The 19,640-nt window shown below is 36.1% G+C and overlaps 1 protein-coding gene across 1 annotated transcript in view; it reads left to right on the forward strand.

The window, feature by feature from the left end:
* Nucleotides 1-223: 223 nt before the first annotated feature.
* Nucleotides 224-19,640, forward strand: part of LOC101663132 (cysteine-rich secretory protein 2) — a 19,971-nt gene continuing 554 nt past the window's right edge. Inside the window, exons 1-7 of the mRNA XM_004696565.2 lie at nucleotides 224-296; nucleotides 530-600; nucleotides 8,223-8,339; nucleotides 8,991-9,078; nucleotides 13,494-13,639; nucleotides 14,063-14,151; nucleotides 16,642-16,730. Coding sequence (XP_004696622.2) covers nucleotides 224-296; nucleotides 530-600; nucleotides 8,223-8,339; nucleotides 8,991-9,078; nucleotides 13,494-13,639; nucleotides 14,063-14,151; nucleotides 16,642-16,730 — 673 coding nt within the window. The remainder of the gene's footprint in view (nucleotides 297-529; nucleotides 601-8,222; nucleotides 8,340-8,990; nucleotides 9,079-13,493; nucleotides 13,640-14,062; nucleotides 14,152-16,641; nucleotides 16,731-19,640) is intronic.

Consider the following 19,640-nt stretch of genomic DNA (forward strand, 5'->3'; position numbering starts at 1 on the left):
ACTAATAATATACAATTATTTCCTTTTTCTTCTTAAAATATTCCTGTAGGTTTCTAAGAAAGGCAAGTGTATCAGCCAGAGTTCTGGCAGCATATAAATGATAAATGCTATATGATAATATGAGTGATGTTAATAAGGGAATGTTTATAAAGTGTGGACAAGATTTAAGGAAACCTGCAAGGGCTAATAATTGTCTGTAATCATTACTACTTTTGACTGGGCAATGGAACCTGAAAAGATCAGTTTCCTAGATAAGACTGGCACTGAATTAGCCAGCAAGTCTACAGTCTTTCAAGGTATGTGCCCAGGGCTTCTGTTAAGTATGTCTGTTCATTTGTTCCTTATTGGTTTTAGTGGAGGCACAGTCCTGGGACTGTAATAATTCTTCTCTTGTTAAATTGCATTTGAATTTGGGAATTACAGTTCCTTTGGGATAACGAAAACCATTACATTGTTGTTGTTTGGTCCTCGGGGGTGCAGATAATAAATATGACAATGCCGAACGTCTTCCCTTTGTTGTGTTTTCCAGCTATGACTTTACTCTTAGAGATGCTGCTTCTGGTGGCTGTGATGATTCCGGTCCTCCCTGCAGGTGAACCGGTATGGTCAAGGTTGAACATATTTTCAGAACAATTCAGACAACATTGCGGGATGGTAACCACTTGTAGTGTAGTTAGTCCAATGTCATTATGGTATATGCATAAATATAATGTAGTTAAGACATGTGGATAAATATAAATATGAAAATAAAAAGCACATTTCAACCCATAATATGAATAAATGAGGTAAAATATCTCATTCACAATTTTAACATTGAGTTTATAATGCAATGATTATATTTGGGATATAATGGTATTATAATATATCAGATATGTTAGTTAAATAAAATATATTATTAATATTAACTGCATTGTTTTCTTTATTTTGAGTAGCCATGAAAAGCATATTACATGCCAACCAATTTTTTTGATACAGTGACTCAGTGTATTCCGTTCATCATCTTGTAATGTTTCCTGCATCCCACAATATTTTGCCTGTAGAAGCCTTCGACATACCAACTCAATTTTCTTCAGTTCTATCAGATTGAGATATGCTGAGCCTCTTATCCACTTCGTTATGTTAACACTAGCTCATTGCATATACTTTCCTTCATCTTCTCAAGCTGTATTTAAAATTTTTCTGTTCTACCTCATTATGTTCTCTTGCTTTAACTGCTCTACAGTCAAAAGCAAGTTTTAAAGTCTCTCTTGGCATCCATTATTAGCCTTTCTCTTTTTTGTCTTCTTAATAACTTGTTGCTTTCTTTACACATGATGTTATTGATATCATCCCACACTCATCAGGTCTTTTTTCATTAATGTTCCATGCATCATCTCTACTCTTAAGACTCTCTCTGTATTCAGATGGGATACACTAAAGGTTGTGTTTTCGTTAGCTTCAACCTAACCTTGATTATGAGACAGCCTTTGTTATGGCTAATGGCATTCAGCTACTCCTGCTTCTTTCCACACTGACATATCCATGTCGGTTCCTGTGTCTTACAGTGGGTGAAATCTACTTGAATAGGCACGCTTTGTGATGCTCAAAAGGGGCATTTGCAAGGAAGAAGACATTATTTTTGCCAAGTCCTATTATTATTCATTTCCAAGGCCATAGTTTCTGACTACTATCCCTTCCTTTTTTTTCTACTATCATATTTCAATCACCAGTAATTATCAATAAATCTCGGTTTTATTCTTGATGAATTTCATACTAAAGAAGTTGGTAGAATCCTTCCATTTATTCATTACTGGCTTTAATGGTTGATGCGGCATAGTGGTTACAAGTTGGGCTGCTAACCAGGAGGTCAGCAGTTTGAAACCACCAGTTGCTACATGGGAAAAAGATGAAGTCTTTTTCTCTTGTAAAGAGTCACAGTCTCAGAAGCCCACAGGGGAAGTCTAATCTCTCCCGTCGCGTTCCTGTTGCCAGTTGGAATTAACTGGGTGGCAGTGTGGTTTTTTTGTGTGTGTTGTGTTAATTGGATTTCCTTACAGGCATATTGATATGATTCTATCATAGATAGTGTTGTACTAAAAGGCAGGTATTTAGAATTCTTTTGCTGATGAATGTGACACCATTTTTCTTGCCTTAGTTATTCCTGGAATAGTAAGCCATATGATTTTTGACTCAAAATGCCCACTACCAGTCAATTTTAACTCACTAGTGCCTTGAATCTCAATCTTTATTTGTTCAATTTCCTTTTTGATTACTTTCAGTTTTTCTGGATTCATACATTGACCATTCCAGATGCTGACACTTTTAGGGTGTTTGCAATTGTTTCTTCTCATTGTGAGTCTTGCCCTATCAGTAGATGAAGGTACTGGACACATTACTCCATCCACATCATTATAGTCGGTCGCCTCCACTTTGAGGAGACAGCTCTTTTCCAGTCAAAATCCGATTACTTTCCAACCCGAGGGCTTCATCTTCCTGCACTATGTCAGACCGTGTCCGGCTGCTGTTTATATGCTTGTGAGTAGAGCATCCCTCAGCTCTTTCTTTGCAGTCTGTTCTTGGTATAGAAGCTCCACCAAAACCCGTTCATCAGGAGGGACTCTGCTGTTTGGAACCTGGGTGGCACAGTGTAGAGAATCCAGGCAATACAACAGCATGACCAAGTAGCAGTGTCTGCTTAAGAGGCTGAAAGCACAGATTCAACATACTAGCTGTAGGGGAAGCTGGCTCTGGCCCATAGCCTTTCTCAACTTCCCTAGTTTTCCATCGCGGGAGTTCCTGGGCATGTAAACTTGTTAGTTTCCCCAGTCTTGAGATGTCTCTCTTCTCCTTGTATACCAGATAGCTCCCTTCCACTTAGCTACCAAATATGGCTAACTTTTGGTACAAAAATTAAAGTCTACAACGCATAATTTTAAGACACACAGTACAATTCATAAAGGTGTTTCTGCTATATTTGGAGGATACTGAATAAAATAAAAAGGGACAGGGGACCATTTATAGTAGTGTAACAGGGAAGATCTATAAGGAGCTTTGTGTAGACATAAACATTAACATCTGAAAACTTGCTCATCCACATAGAAGATCACACACTTTTGTATAGATTTCAGTAATAACTTGACACTTGTTTCTAATCAACTTACAAATACCATCCCACTTTCCAGGAGCACTCAAAACATGTAAGATAAAAATAATAAACCAACATTATTAGCACCTGTATTATTTCTTTTCCAATTACATATTTTTAATAAAAAGAAAAGGTCAGCAATAACCCATGGTTAGATGCCTTTGTTAACTTCAAAATGCCTCCAAGATCAATCATTTTAATACCATAAAACTATTCTTTTAATAATCCCACAAAACCTACTACATTACAAATAGTACCACTCATCTATCAATTTGTCATACTATGGTGGCATGCATGTTCTTTGGATACTGAAAATTGTGCCACTGGTATTTGAAATATCATCAGAGTCACCACTAGTGAGAAGGTTTCATCCGAGCTCCCATACTAAGAATAACTTCATAGATGGAAGAAAAGGTTGCCCATTTCTGAGAGATTATCTACTCAAACGCTTATAAAGAGCAGCAGAGCATTACCTCATAGAGTGCATGAAAACGAGCACCTCGGGTTGAAAAGTTCTCCAAAGATGACTTGTGAGTATCAAAAGCATCTCTATGTGTCACGTGCACCATCAAAAGAGTATCTCAATCTCAGTATTAAATCATAATGCTGTTTTAGGATAGTATCAACATTCCTATAAGGAAGTCTGGTTAACCATTAAAATTTATTCACTAACTCTGAGAGCCAGGGATGAAGAAATTGAAGGACTCTACCGACTTTTTTAGACAAAATTAATCAATCATGCAACGAAGATGCATTGATAATTTCTTGTGACTGGAATATGAACCTTAGAAACAAAAGAAGAAGCAATAGTAGTTGGAATATATGGCTTTGATGATAGAAATGAAGCTAGAGATTTCATGAAAGAATTTAGCAGGACACAGGTCTTTTTCATTACACGTATCCTTTTTTAATATCAAGAAAGGTGTATAATACACAGGTGGATTTCAGTGAATGAAATACACAAGAATAACGTTGGGAAGAGACAACAAAGAAGCTCAATAGCTATCAACCAAATATAAAATCAGATATGACTGTTGAACAGATCATAAATTGCTCCTGTAGAAGTTTAAGTTGGAGGTGAAGAAAATGATAACAAGTCCTCTGGAGCCCAAATGCAACCCCAAATGTGTCCCACTTGCATTTAGAGAAGCTCTCAAGAACTGCTTTGATGCATTGAACTAGATTGATCAAAGACCTGATGAGATGAGGGATGGCTGCAAGCACATTGTATATGAAAAAACATAGGATTTCAAAAGACAGGAAATACAGAAAAGGCTTAAATGAATATGAGAAGAGACTTTAAAAAGCATTCTTGAACATAGAGATCAAGAAAGTAGAAGAATTTAGGAAGTAAAAAAAAACTGAACTGAAAATTTCAAAGGGCTTCTCAAGAAGACAGCGTAGAGTATTGTAGTTCACTGTGCAAAGACTTGCAGTTAAAAATCCAAAGACAAAGAGCACATTCAGCATGTCTCAAGCAGAAAGTATTAAAGAAAAAAAAATACACGTTTTAAGTTGTTCTATTTGCAGGATTCCATGGGGAAAATATTGAATGGTGCAGGAGGCATGAAAAAAAGATGGGAGAAATATACAGACTTGCTATATGAAAAGAATTGGTCAACAATCAAACATTTTAAGAAGTAGCATGACCAAGAACTAATGATATTGCAAGGAGACTCCAAGGTGAAATGAAGACATTAGCCCCAAAACAAGCTTTCAGGGAATGATGGTATACCAATGGAAAGGATTTGATAAGCAAGGAAATGTTATGAAGCAATGGAAGCATTTACACATATATACCAAGAAATTCATAAGCTAGCTACTTAGCCAAGCAACCAAAAGGAGTCCATATTTGTGACACGACAGAAAGCAGAAATTCGTGAACAAAATTATTAATATTATATGCTAGTTAATTTTTTAAAGGTAATTCAAAAATGGTGGCAGTAGCACATTGACCGAAAACAGGCAGCATTTGAAACCAGACTTGGAAAAGAACATGTCAAGAGAGATATCATTGTTGACATTAGAAGGATTTTGGCTGAAAGGAGACAATACTGGAAAGATGTTTGCTTGTGTTTTATTGACCATGAAAAGCAGTCAACTGTGTGGATCATAACAAACTATGGATGACACTGAGAAAAATGGGAATTTCAGAACACATCACTGTGCTTCTGTGGACCCTGTGCATAGATCAAGAAGAAATTATTTGAATATAACAGGGGATTACTCTATGGTTGAATATGAGAAAAAAAGCGTGTGTCAAGGTTATAGCCTTCACCACATTTATTCAATTTTTAGGGCACACAAATAATCCATGATCCTGGCTGATATAAAGAAAAAGTATGTGTCAGGATTGGAGGAAGTCTTATTAACCACAGTTAATACAGCAGTTGATGTAGCCTGCTCTCTGAAATTGAGGAAGAGTTGAAGCATGCCCACTGAAAATCAGAAACTGATGACTTCCACACAGATTACAACTCAATGTAAAGGAAACAAAAATCCTCACTACTGTACCAGTAGAAAACATCTCAATAAACAGAAAAATAATTAAAGTTATCAAAGAGCTCTTTAAAACACTACAGAGCAAAGATATTATTTTGAGGATAAGGTGGGCCTGACCCAAGTCAGAGTATGTTCAAAGGCCTCAATGCATCTAAAAATTGGAAAATGAATTGGGAGAAATGTACACAATTGGATTCACTTGAAATATGGTGTTGGCTAAAAATATCGGAACTACTCTGGACTTTCAGAGGAACAAAAAAATATCTGCCAAGGAAGGAGAATAGTCACAATACTCCTTAGAAGTGAGCATGCCCGAGACCAGGGCAGAACACGAATGGAATGCAACAGAAAAGCAAGGGGAGCATAGTAAAGCAGTCTATGAGGAATCCCCAAAATAGACTTTGGGGACAGGGTTTGGCACCTCATCAGACTCAATCAGAAAACATTCATAATTGTCAACAGACAGACTGGGCACTATTTATAGGTTTGTTTTCCCCATATCTATCTATATAAGATAAACAATACTGAGGAGGAAACAATGGGACTGACAGTGCTGGGGGATCATGGGAAAAGGGCAGGTGGAGGAAAGGAAGGGGAGAGATCCAACAAATCCAAGGACAAGGGAACAACAAGTGATCTAAAATAGTTGGAGAGCTGGGTTTAGAATGCCTAGTGGGGTTTGATCAAGTGCAATGAAGCCAAGAGGAATTACTGAAAGCTGAGTGAAGGTCAAACATGACAGTGGGACAGGAAGAAAGCAAAAGGAAATAGAGGAAAGAACTAGTAGGCAAAGGACATTTATAGAGGTTTACATATGGACACATACATATGTAAATATATTTATATGTAACGATAAGGACATAAATCTATGTACACATATTTATATGTTAAGTATTAAGGTAGCAGATGGATATTGGGCCTCTGCCTCTACTCAAGTACTCCCTCAATGCAAAAACTTTGTTTTAATAACCTGGCATTTTGTGATGCTCACCGTTCCGACATGATCACTGAAAACAAAAATAAGTGCATAAGCTAATGTGGTGAAGAAAGATGACATTGCCCAGTTATCAAAAGATATAGCATGTGGAGTCTTAAAGGCTTGAAGATTAAAAATAACGTGGCCATATAGCTGGGAAGCACAAAGTCCACATAGAATAAGCACACCAGCCTGTGTAATCATGAAGTGTTGACAGGATCAGGTATCAGGCATCAGAAAACCCCAAAGAAATAATCATATTGATGTGAAAGGGTCAGAGGAGACCCAAAGCCCATCTGTAGACAATTGGACATCCCTTCACAGAAGGGTCACAAGGAAGGGACAAGCCAGCCAGGGTGCAGTATAGCACTGATGAAACATACAATATTCCTCTAGTTCTTTAATGCTCCCTGCACTCCTTTCCCCCACTATCATGACCCCAGTTCTAACTGGCAAATCTGGCTAGACCAGAGCTCTCGACACACAGAATCCAGAATAAATAAACCCCTCAGGAACAATAATTGGGGTAGTGATACCATGACAGTATGGGGAAGAAGGAGGGGAGAAAGCAGGAACTGATCACAATGATTGATGTATACCCCACCACACACACACACACACACACACACACACACACACACACGGTGATGAACAACAGAAACGGATGAAGGGAGACAGTTGACAGTGTAAAATATGAAAATAATAATAATTTGTAACTTCTCAGGGTTCATGAGGGTGGGAAGGTGGGTGAGGGAGGAAAAAAATGAGGAGCTGATATCAAGAGCTCAAGTAGAAAGAAAATCTTTTGAAAAGGATGATGGCAACCTATGTACACATGTGCTCACACTGGATGTATGGATCGTTATAAGAGCTGTCAGAGCCCCCAATAAAATGAATTTTTTTTTTTAAAGAAGAAGAAGTGAGAACGACCAGATTTTGTCTCAATGAATTGTAAATTGTATCAGCAGAGACAAGTCCCTGGAAAAGGGCATCATGTTTGGAAGAGCAGAGGGTCATCCCCAAAAAGGAAGACACTCTATGAGATGGATTGACACCGTGTAGCTGAAACATTGGGCTTCAACATTACAATTGTGAAAATGGTTAAAGACCAGCCATTTTCTTCTGTGGATAGCTATGAGTCAGAACTAACTCAGCTTCCTATAACAACATCAATTACCATTTTGTTTTGAATATTAGTTTGGAGTGTTAGATATAGTTAGACTAGGCCTAAACATTACTTCTAGAAAGATGAAACACCATGTCAGATTATGTTCTATTTAAATCAATGTGAATTTTTCAACATGATCCTTAACAGTGTCCTTATTGCAGCCTCCTCCCTTGTGAATGTCTATTTTTTAATGGTTCATACCATGTACTCTTGTGGTTATGTTAGCATTAAAATGTCTAAAAATAAATCACCTTAAGATTTCATTGACGTCAGAAATCGAGATCTGTTGTCTTAAAAGATTCACTAACTTAGTTTTATGTATGAATTATATCTCACCTCTCAAACATTATTTACTACCCATTCAAAAATCATAGCTCACTAGGTTTACATGCAGATTCAACTGAAATCCTTTAATAAGTATTTTTTTATCTCATACTGTTATTTCCTTCTAGGAACCAGAATTAGCTGATGTGTTAACTACTCTACTTCACGTGCAAAATGAGATTGTAAATAAACACAACGAACTAAGACGCAATGTCACTCCAACAGCCAGCAACATGCTGAAAATGGTAACAGGCAATACTATAAAAGGATAATTATGTGAATTAACTGTGATTTGAATATGAATTTAGCAATAAATTTACCTCAAGAACTTGGTGGTTTAAAAGTTTAGTGTCTTTTGCTTGTTGTTTTTTTCATTGAGATATATTGTGAACAAGGCAGTAATTCTTAATCTCCATCTACAAATAATGAAATAATGTGCCACAGGGACCAAGCTATTAAATTGATAGTCAGAATTAAAACCAAATCTTTGGAAACCCAGTGAGAGGCCATTAAATTATTCTGTTCAATATTTTTCTTAATCTGCAATTTTGAAGACCTTGTCTATGTAGGATCAATTTAGCTTTATTTAAACAGCAAATCACTTTCCTTGATACCCTACAAAGTCCAGGAGTCTCCTCAGTGTATTCAGGCCAATTCAATACTATTGTACAAAGTAACAAAAATACCCCCATCTGTTTATAATAGAGCAGAATCATTTTTTAAAAGTAGCTATAGACATAATGTAATAACTATGCTTTTTATGGAACAGATTAAATGCACATAAAAATTTATTTTTATTGTGACAATAGTTGGAAATATCTTTCTCAGTCCTACCAATCTGAATATACGATATTGGTGCTTTGTGTTATTTAAGTGCCCTTTTCACACTTTTTTAGCAGTGGGACAATAAAGCTGCAGCTAATGCCCAAAAGTGGGCAAATGTGTGCAAATTTGAACACAGTGAAAAATGGATGCGGAAAACTGGTATGTAAAATAATAACTATTTATTGAATAAACAGTGAAATAATAAGCTGCCACTTTATGCTGTTACATTACAAAATCATTTTGAATAAATGTCACTGATAACACAGGTCAAGGAGCCCAGGTGGCATAATGATTACACATTGGGCTGCTAACCTCAAGGTCAGCAGGTCAAAGCCACCAGGTACTTCTTTGCAAGAATAAGGCCTTCTCCTTCCATAAAGAGTTACAGTCTCAGAATCTCACAAGGGCAGTTCTACCCTCTTCTGCATTCTCTAAGAGTTGACATTGACTTGGTGCAGAGAGTCTGGTTTTGGTTTTCTTATCATACAAGTCACTAAAGATAAGAAAATGGGCTCCTAGGAGGGAAATGATTGGAAAAAACAGGCTTGTCAAATTAAACATATTTAGGGAAAATATATAAACTTTGAAAGCAGGCTTTCTGACTTCTATACCAGTGTTCTTTTCATAATACTATGCATTTTTAAACTATTTTATGTTTATAACCTTTTGTGATCTAAAAAGAATTCCTTTTCTGTTTATAGATTGCAGTGGATTTTACATTACATTACTCCTGATTTTTAGATTTAATATTTAACATGTTTTTAAAAAAAAATTAACATTCATGTTTACTTATTCCATGACTATTAATATTTCATAATTAATCTTTTAGGATGAAACTCAAGTCATTGATGCTTTGGGTACCTTCAATTCATGTAATGAACTATAATGAATGTACTCTACAATAAAGAAACATAAAAAAGTAGGTGGTTGTTAGGCCAGGTGGACTAGAGAAACAAAAACCAGAGACATTCCTATATGTGTAAGAAAGAGCTTTATATCAAGAAGTAATTATATATCAAGAAAACATCCCAGCCCAGTCCCACTCAAGTCCGTAAGTCAGATACTAGTCTGTAAGTCCTCTTCAGACTCACAGAGCCACACGCAATGAGGCACAATGCAGGAATATCACAGGCCAGTGGGTGCAAAGTTATGTGGATCCAATGGCAGTGGGAACATCACTGGACTCTGGCAACAACAAGGGTCAGCCAACAGGAAAGTGAAGGCAGGCAGAGAAGGGGAGGTTCACAGGACCCTCCTTAGGAGAAGGCCATGCCCACAAAGAGGCATCATCAGGCTGTGATCTTATTGACAGGTTGAATACCACCCCTACACTTTTGCATCTCTTCAAGTTGACTTGCAACCATGTAACTATCACAGTTGTGAAATAGCATATGTATGAAACAGTAGATAAAATGTTTAAGATAATATATAAAAATATTTTGGCATACTTGCATATGCATAAATCCTACTGCCTACAAATGGATTCTGACTGATTGTGACCCTATAAGATAGAGTTGAATGGCCATTTTGTGTTTCCTAGGCTATGTTGTAGGGGCAAAAAGCCACATCTTTCTCCCAAGAAGCAACTAGTGGAGTCAAACTGCTGACCTTCGGGTTATATCAGTCCATGGCAAAACACTACACTGCTAAGGCTCCTTTGGAATACATATCAACACTTTCAAACTCACTGTTATTGAATAAATTCTGACTCAGCAATCGGTAGGACAGAGGAGAACTACCTTTGTGGGTTTCTGAGACTGTAACTCTTCATTGGAGTCGAAAGGCCAGTTTTCTCCTGAGGATCAGCTGGTGATTTTGACTTGCTTACCTTAGGGTTAGCAGCCCAGCTCGTAACCACCCTGCCACTAGGGAAGCCTACTGTTGTTAGGTGCCATTGCGTCAGTTCCCATTCTTAGTAACCCTACGCACAATAGAACTGAACACTGCCAGGTCCTTCACTCTGACCACAATTATGCTTATGCTTGAGAACATTGTTGCAGCCGTGTGTCCATCCATTTAGTTGAGGGCCTTCTTTTGCACTACCCTTCTAGTTACAGTCGCAGAAACCCACGGAAGGGTTGCTATGAGTCAGCATGGACTCCATGGCAGTGAGATTCGGATTTTTCTACTTTACCAAGCATCAGGCCTTTCTCCAGTGATTGGTCTCTGCTGATAACATGTTCAAAATATGTAACACAGACCTCCCCAATCTTTAGTGTTGAGATTCAAGTAATTTAATAACCTGTTTACTCACCTAATGGCCATTTTAAATATTTTTTAAAAATGATATAACATAAGGTAGTTTATTATTTCATAGAGTTAATAGTTAAATGAAAATAAATGAGATACAAAAAATAGATTATGAGTCTTAATATATTAAATAATACCTGACCAAAAACAATAAAACTATTCTTTAAGATATTTCCATATTGCTCTTTGATTGGCATCCACTCATAATATTCTTCACTTTTATCCAACTTTCATCAGCTGTGTAATATCCTTGACCATCTTTTCAAGGTAGGAGTAAATTCCCATTCCTTTAAAGGTAGGCCTAGATTAGAAATAGGCAACTTTTCTTCTGAGAATATATTTTGATCCTCCTTTACAATCCACTTTCCGAATTTTGTCAGAAAAGTTGCTGAGTTAACAGGTATCATTATGACAATATTTTTCGCTCTTTGAACACTTTCAGGGATTGCATAATTCACTCATAGTATCTCCTGAGAATTGGGTCACAACACAAAGCTGAAATGAATGAGAGTCTGTTCCCTTCTGACTGCTTGGCACTTTTTCTTTTTATGATATGTTTGCTTACTGAACTAACAAATGTAAGGGGATAAAAATGTAGTATTCTACCAAAAGTATTCTGAGTTTTATGAAATCATTAAATGTTACAAGCGTAGTTTCGTCTATTTTTTATCCCTATGAATGGGTTGAACACTCCCACAGATGCTTAGAATACTCATTTGAACAGATTAACATTAACAGAAAAGGGTAAGGAATGGAAATCGTTTATTTCCACATCATGTGTCTGCCCAACTTAGAGAGAACCCTGTTTACAAGTGTCATTTTAATAACCCCTTGGCTAAACTCAACACAAAATCACTTTCTGGTTATGCCGAACTGGTACAAAATGGCTGAATGCCACCCCTGCTTGTCTCTAAGGAAAACTGTGACCCTACATCTTCCAAGAGAGGTTCGCTTGGCCTTTTGGTAATTCAATGCATCTTTAATATTCCTTGCCACGTCACAATTCAAATGCATGGATCCTTCCTTGGCTTGCATTACTTACTGTCCAACTTTAACAGGCACATGAGATCATTGAAGATACTAGGGCTTATTGGGTCAGGTGCACCTGAATCGTCAAAGAAATACCCAGCAGATTTGCCCAAGGCAACATGCTGTTGATCGCTTCACTGTCGCTTCCATGAAGATCGATTGTGGATACCGGCAAGATGAAATCTTTGACAATTTCAATCTTTTCTCGATTTATCATGATGTCACCTATTGTTCCAGTTGTGAGGATTTGGGTCTTCTTTACATTGAGTTGTCATGCACACTGAAGGCTGAAATCCTTGATCTTCATTAGCCTAGTCTACATATACAGTAGACGAGTCCAGTTTGAAAGGTGTAAATAAACTGCTTACCTGTTTTGAGAAGAGGGGAACTTCCATTCTTATGCACATTTTTGATAGTATATAGTAAGGCATGAAGAGCAATGAATGTATTCTGTAGAAAATTGAGGGGAAATGTGTTCTTAAATATCCCAATCTACCGTTCCATTCCTTTATCCTCTCTGAACAGAACTCTCCATGGGGAGTTTATACTGTCTTTTAGCAGTTTGTGGTAGAAATCTCTGTCCCATGTGCAACTGGGTTGGATTCTCAGCCAATAAAATTCATATTTAGCTACCAACTGGCTTTTCAGAGTAAGAGTAGGCTTCCATGATTCTGTGATACTAAACAAGTTTCAGTGGCGCTTCCAGACTAAGACAAACTAGAATGAAAGGCCTTAACATCTACTTCTGAAAAGCTGTGACTGAAAACCTGGAGGCTCACAATGAACAATATTGTTATTCATGGTGTTGCCATGAATCAGTGGCCACTAGATGGCAACCAACAATACTAACAACACCCTGTACAAAATCACAATATTACATATTTACTTAGATCCTTGAAAAAAGTCTTGGTGATGCTAAGCAAGAGCAGGAGAGAGAGTACAAGCCTTGGTCTGTGCCTTCCACAATCTTATAATGCAAAGTGCACAGCACAGATGGCTTCTATAGCAGTGAGTGCATCTCTAACAGTTCCAAGAAATGTAATTTTCAAGCCAAAGAAAGATTCTTCACCTACTCAACATTTTCCACACTCATGTCAACCTCATTGGGTTAGCCACTACTGACTTTGTTCAATAAGTATCTCATTAGCATCTGAGAAACCATGCTAGTGTGCCAACAATTAGCAACTATGGGCCCCACATTTTCAGAATGGTGATGGTTCTTGTGTCTACATATATGGTTTATTGTGTCATTGTATGTGTTACTTTTGTTCTCATGAATAATATATTCCTCTTAGATAGCCAGTGTGGTGAGAATCTCTATGTGGCAAATTTCTTTCCTCTATGGGAAAATGTAGTCCAAGCGTGGTATGATGAAGTCAAGGATTTTGTGCCTGGTGTCGGACCAGTGAGTTCAACAGCAATTGTTGGACATTTCACTCAGGTAAGAAAAGTCAGTGATTTTGTTGTTGTTGTTATTGTTCTGTTCAAATGGCCTGTCCTTTAAAACAAAAACTTTCTCTTATTTTTGAATGATTTCAATGTTCAATTTGAGGAAAATACCCAATTGTTAAAAAAAAAATCATCCTTCTACTTGAATTATAAGATGTTATTATTTGTCAGTACACTGTGGACTCTGTAGGAAAACATACGTATTTTATATCTTAAAGAAACAATCGAAGTGAAAAAAGTAGCGAATATACATGGATATTTTATATTTTTTAAAGTTGGTGATTTGCACTCAATAGTTTATCATTTTTGTACAACCATAGACTACATCATTAACGTTTGCATGTTACACTTGCCACTATTTGTTTGGTGACGTTTTCTTCTTCTTCTGCATGTGCTCTCCTTTATGGGGGTGTAGGTCGTTTGGTATTCATCTAGTAAAGTTGGATGTGGAGTGGCTGAGTGTCCTGACCTAGGCATACTCTATGTTTGCCAATACTGTCCTGGGTAAGTATGCCCTTTAGAGTCGAAGGCTAATGCTGCCCTCTGCAATTTTAATAATTGTAATTTCTCAAACAATAAGCAATATCAGAATATAAAGCATGTTTCAATCAAAGGAAGGAAGCACGGTAAATGTTGTTTCCTAAAGTTGAGATATGTTTTGTTTTCTAAGAAAGAAACCACAATTCCAAGGTTCAAGTGTAAATTTCCAAGATGTCTATTTTCATGTCAAAAGCAATTTGTTTTATCTCTCAATCATATTTCCTTAAGTTTAGGGTTAATTCATTAATGAGGGTATTCTGCAGTTCTCTAGATTTGGTATAATAATTTCTTAGTAAACTCACTCGCTGGAGTGTGGCATTTTTGTTACACTATAATTGGGGCTTGGTAACAACAGGGAACGACATAGTTAAGTGGTTCCAGATCTTTCTGTCATGTGTTCTGAGTCATGCTCTGAAAGTAATACACTATTGCCATTAAAAAAAAAAAAAAGAATCTTGGGCATTGAGTACTTTAAAAAGTCCTGATATGCTGTAAATAGTCCAGAAAAGGAAAATACCCTAAGAATTTGATTCTCATATTTTTTAAAAAGAAAATTCCACAATAGACCATATGTTAAGTTCATGATTATAGCTGGAACATGTCCTTCTTAAGCAATTTATTTGGATTTATCCACAATAAATCATATGAATATATTGAAGAAATATGTACAATATATCTATTAGTTTTCACTTCTGTTAAAGATTTGAAATTCTTAACCATGGGAGGCAGGCATAAAAAATCCCAAACCCACAGCCATTGAATGGGTTCTAATTCATGGAAGCAGCACTTCTGCAGGGTTTCCTGATGCCTTGTACATTTTTACAGAAACACGTAGCCTCCTAGTCTTCCTTCCTTAGAAGGGCCTGTGTCTTTTGAACCACATGGTAGCAGTCCAAAACTTCCCCTCCAAACCAAGTTTCCTGTCTGATTCGTTTTGTGTTTGTAGATTACCTGGGGATAGGGTTATCCATTTTGAGAAGTGTAACCTTCAAAGTAATTTTTCAGAGGGCACCTACTGAGTTTTATAGAAAATAATCGAAAGATTCTAGAAGATCTTAGGCTGTGAGAAGAGGGCCAGACGCTGAATCCAGATACTGGAAGATTGATGAGGAAAACCACAGAAGAAAGCCTTCAGAACACTTTGAAAACAGTTCTGTTGACATAAACATTTCAAGTATCACACAACTTCATCGTTCAGCTATAGTCAGAAGACCTGTGCCATCATCACCACCATCAATTTCAGAACATTGTCTTCTTGTATTCATTGTTGTTAGTTTCCCATTTGGCCCATTCTCACTGCCATGCCCCTAGGAAATTATCAATCCAGTTACTATCTCTGTATACCGACAGATCCTGCATTTCAAATGCAGAAAGCCATACAAAACACAAATACAAAGTAAACAAACAAAAACCAATGACTAGACAAAAGATGGAAAATCCAAAAATGCAGAAAATATTAAAAACTGACACAATTTTAAAATGGGTCAAAAGGAAGATCAAATGACAAGTTATTGCTTTTTAACCTATTTCTGCCGTAATTTACTTTAAAATGCAGTCTGTCTGATAAGAAACATATTCACACCACTTGACTATGGTCAGAGGGTATTTACTGGAGGCTTAATCTATGTGTGGACCCTGCAAATGGATTTTGGGCTTCCACCTTTATCCATAACCTACTGCAAAATGGGTGTTCACAATTTAATCTCTGATAGCCTCTCCTCCTTTGGACTGGGAATTTTTTACCCACAATCCTCGGATCCCACAGGCTGGTATGCTTCTTCCATGTAGATTTAGTTGATGCCTCACTTATATAGCTGTTTCTTTCTACATCTACATTATATTGTTTTTATACTGCAAAATCCTGGCTACCAGGGGTGTCTCCTATGTATTGAGCATGAGTTACACACCCTGGCACACTTGTGGTGCACTGCCTTAGCTACTTACTCTACCAGGTATCAATGGAGACCTGGTGGTGTAGGGGTTATGTGTTGGGCTGTGATTCAGAAGGTTGGCAGTTTGAAATAATTTGCCTATGAGGGAGAAAAACTGGGCTTCTACTCCCGTAATCAATTACAGTACTGGAAACCCAAAGGGGACTCACTATGAGTTTAATCACTAGCATTAAATTGTTTGGTTTTTCACTTTTTCTTTTTGAAACTAAGAATAAAAGAGAGGATTGCTCCATTGAATACATATTCTAAAAGCCTGCGACACTAGTTATCCCATTTAATTGCTCAGATCATGAAATTATAATACTCTAGGAGATAAGTGACTGTGTGTAGTCACTCATTCTTTATTGTTAACTAATTTGCATATTAGAAATGTGTTATTCTTTTAGTTAGTTAATATAATTTAAAATTCTGAGTAAATGTGCCTGTTTTGGGTGACATATGTTACTCTTGAAACATAAACTAAAGAGATAAGTGAAAAAATCTTTGACCTTTCAAATTTCAGTGGTAATCATGTAAATCGCCTGTATCGGCCTTATGACCAAGGAATCCCTTGTGCCAGTTGCCCTAACGACTGTGACAAAGGACTATGCAGTAAGTTTAAATAATTAACTTGAGTTCTAATAAAATAGTATGATGTTTATATTTAAGAATTAAATAATTGTATGAAAATAATAAAAGTAAGCGATGTTTTATGCAAAAGACAGATATATTAACATTGTGTCTATGTATGAAAAATTTTATACAATTTAGAGTCTGTACTATTTTCAATGAAAAGTATGGTACCATACATAACCTAAATAAATATTTTCCATTAATGTGTATTTCTAATTATGTTGAGTCCATATAATAATGGTTTCTATGAAAAAGGCTGTGAAAAATAGTTAATTGTAATCAAATATAACACTTCATTTAATCAAAGTTGGATCAGTATACCATAGATGGTATTTTAAAAATTAGCTAAAGATATGTAAAATTCTAATTATGTGAGGTGATAAGATAGTGCTTATTTGAGACAGAAATGCAAAAATATTTCCATTTCTATTACATTTATCCATTCTTCATTCTAAAGTCCTCATTCTCTCCCCATGGTGTAGTTTGAATCAATAAGATTACCATAATATTTGGTTCCAGTTTTCTTAGCTAGTATTTTTTTTCACTTTTAAATATCGATAACATATCTATATAGGATATTGGCTCACAGAAGCCTCAACAATGTTTTACAAATAATAGTCAAATAGATATGCTATGCCAATTATTTTATTTCCAAATATGGAATTTTTTTTGTTTTTTTCTTTAATCGTTTTACTAGAGGCTAATACAACTCTTATCACAATCCATACATACATAAATTGTGTAAAGTGCATTTGTACATTCATTGTCCTCATCATTCTCAAAACATTTCCTCTCCACTTAAGCCCCCGGCATTAGGTCCTCACCAAATATGGATTGTTATGAGAGCTGTAAGAGCTCCCAAAATGATTTATTAAAATAAAAATAATAAAAGTTTTAAAATAAAATAATAAATGTAAGCAATGTTTTTATGGAAAAGACAGACCTATTACTTAACATTGAGGCTATTGAATTTTTATGCCATTTGGAATCTGTGTATTATTTTCAATGAAAATATTTTCCATTAATATGCACTTCGGGCTATGTTGAGTCCATTCCATAGTGGGTTCTGTGAAAATGTGAAAAAGAATTCATTGTAATTTAATATAATACTTCACTCAATCAAGTTTGTATCATTGTGCCCTAGATAGAATTAAAAATTAGCAGAAAATATGTACAATTCTAAGTCTGTGAGGCTATAAAAGGGCTTCTTCTAGACAAGCATGCAAAATATTTCCACTTCTATTACATTAATCCACTCTTCTTACTAAAGTCCTTGTTCTCTTCCCTTAGTGTAGTGAGAGTCAGCAAGGCTATCTTAACACTCGGTTCCAGTTTCCTTTGCTACCAGTATTTTTTTTTTCACTTACAAATGTCAAAATCATATCTATATATGATATTAGCTCATAGAACCCACAACGTTTTTAACAAATAATAGTCAAATAGATATTCTATGCCAACTATTTGATTTTCAAGTATTTTAATGAATAAAAGTACAAATAGTTGACAGTTTTGTTTCATTGGAATGTGTTTGTTATTAATTTTGTGACCAATAGAGTTGGTCTCTTCTCTGAGATTTTATCTTTCAAATGCATTCACCCAAAGTCAAAATTCTTTCTGATTGAATTGGATAGGTACAACTTATAAAAAAGGAGCCATTGTGGTGCTGTAGGTTAAGTATTGACTTCTAGCTACAAGGTTGGTAGTTCAAACCCACCAGCCACTTTACGGAAGAAAGATGAGATTTCCTGTTTCTGTAGAGATTTTCAGTTTCTGAAACAATAGAATCCTAATGAGCTCGGTGACTACGCTGCTCTTTTGGGGGAGTTAATTTAGTACATTGATGATCTAAAAACTGTAAACCAATGAATGGAGGGGGAAACAGTCATGGAAATGATTGGATGGAAGTCAGCTAGGAGACTGTTGAAATGCATGGGTTGTTTTGTTTTTTTTAAAAAAAAGGGTACCTTTGCTATGTGAATTTACTACTAGCAATCTGAACGGATGACAGAAAATGAAAAGATTTGAGAGAGGAGGGAAATTGTTATAGCCAGTGTTTGTAGTGGTAAAAAGTAGAGGAAAATAGTGTAGATTCATTCCTGCTTTTGACTTGAACCACTGCACTGTCAGGAGACTTTGACTTACAACTGAGCATTTGGGAGTCTAATTTCACTGAGATTGGGTGAATAGCATTGGATTAAGTGGTTACTAAAAAATAAAAATAGGGATTGTAGGTTAAATTTTCAAATTAGTCTGATAGTTGGTGTGTGTGACTTTTCTGTGACATCTAAATAGATGTGTCAAAAATATCATAAAACTATCCATCCCTCTTTACATTTTTGCATTCGTACATTTCCATAATGATGGTTTTCTCCAGAGAAAAAAAAGCCTAATGGCATTAGAATTCAGTCCACTAATATGCTCTTCAATGAATGAAATATCTTTTTTTTTACTGTTCTTTGAACTTCATTGGCTATCATTTGAAATGTAATTAATGTAAGTGGAGAAAAAAATTTCAGTTTTATTTAAGCTAAAGTATAAATAGACATTTGATTAATACTTACCATTTTGGGTAGCAAAATCCCAGAGAGATTCAATGACACTACTTCTACTCTGAGTTCTGATGGAGGAGAAAAGATCAACTCATTTTAGACATGTTTTAAAATTCAAATTTTACCCTGGGGGGACGGACAATAGAAAAGTGGGTGAAGGGAGACATCGGACAGTGCAAAACATGACAAAATAATAACAATTTATAAAAATTATCAACGGTTCATGAAGGTGGAGAAGTGGGGAGGGAGGGAGAAAATGAGGAGCTGATACCAAGGGCTCAAGTAGAAAGCAAATGTTTTGAGAATGATGAGGGCAACAAATGTACAAATGTGCTTGACA

The sequence above is a fragment of the Echinops telfairi genome, unplaced genomic scaffold, assembly GCF_000313985.2.
Source record: "Echinops telfairi isolate 266 unplaced genomic scaffold, ASM31398v2 ScPeMD7_3533;HRSCAF=4204_1, whole genome shotgun sequence".
NCBI lineage: Eukaryota > Metazoa > Chordata > Mammalia > Afrosoricida > Tenrecidae > Echinops > Echinops telfairi.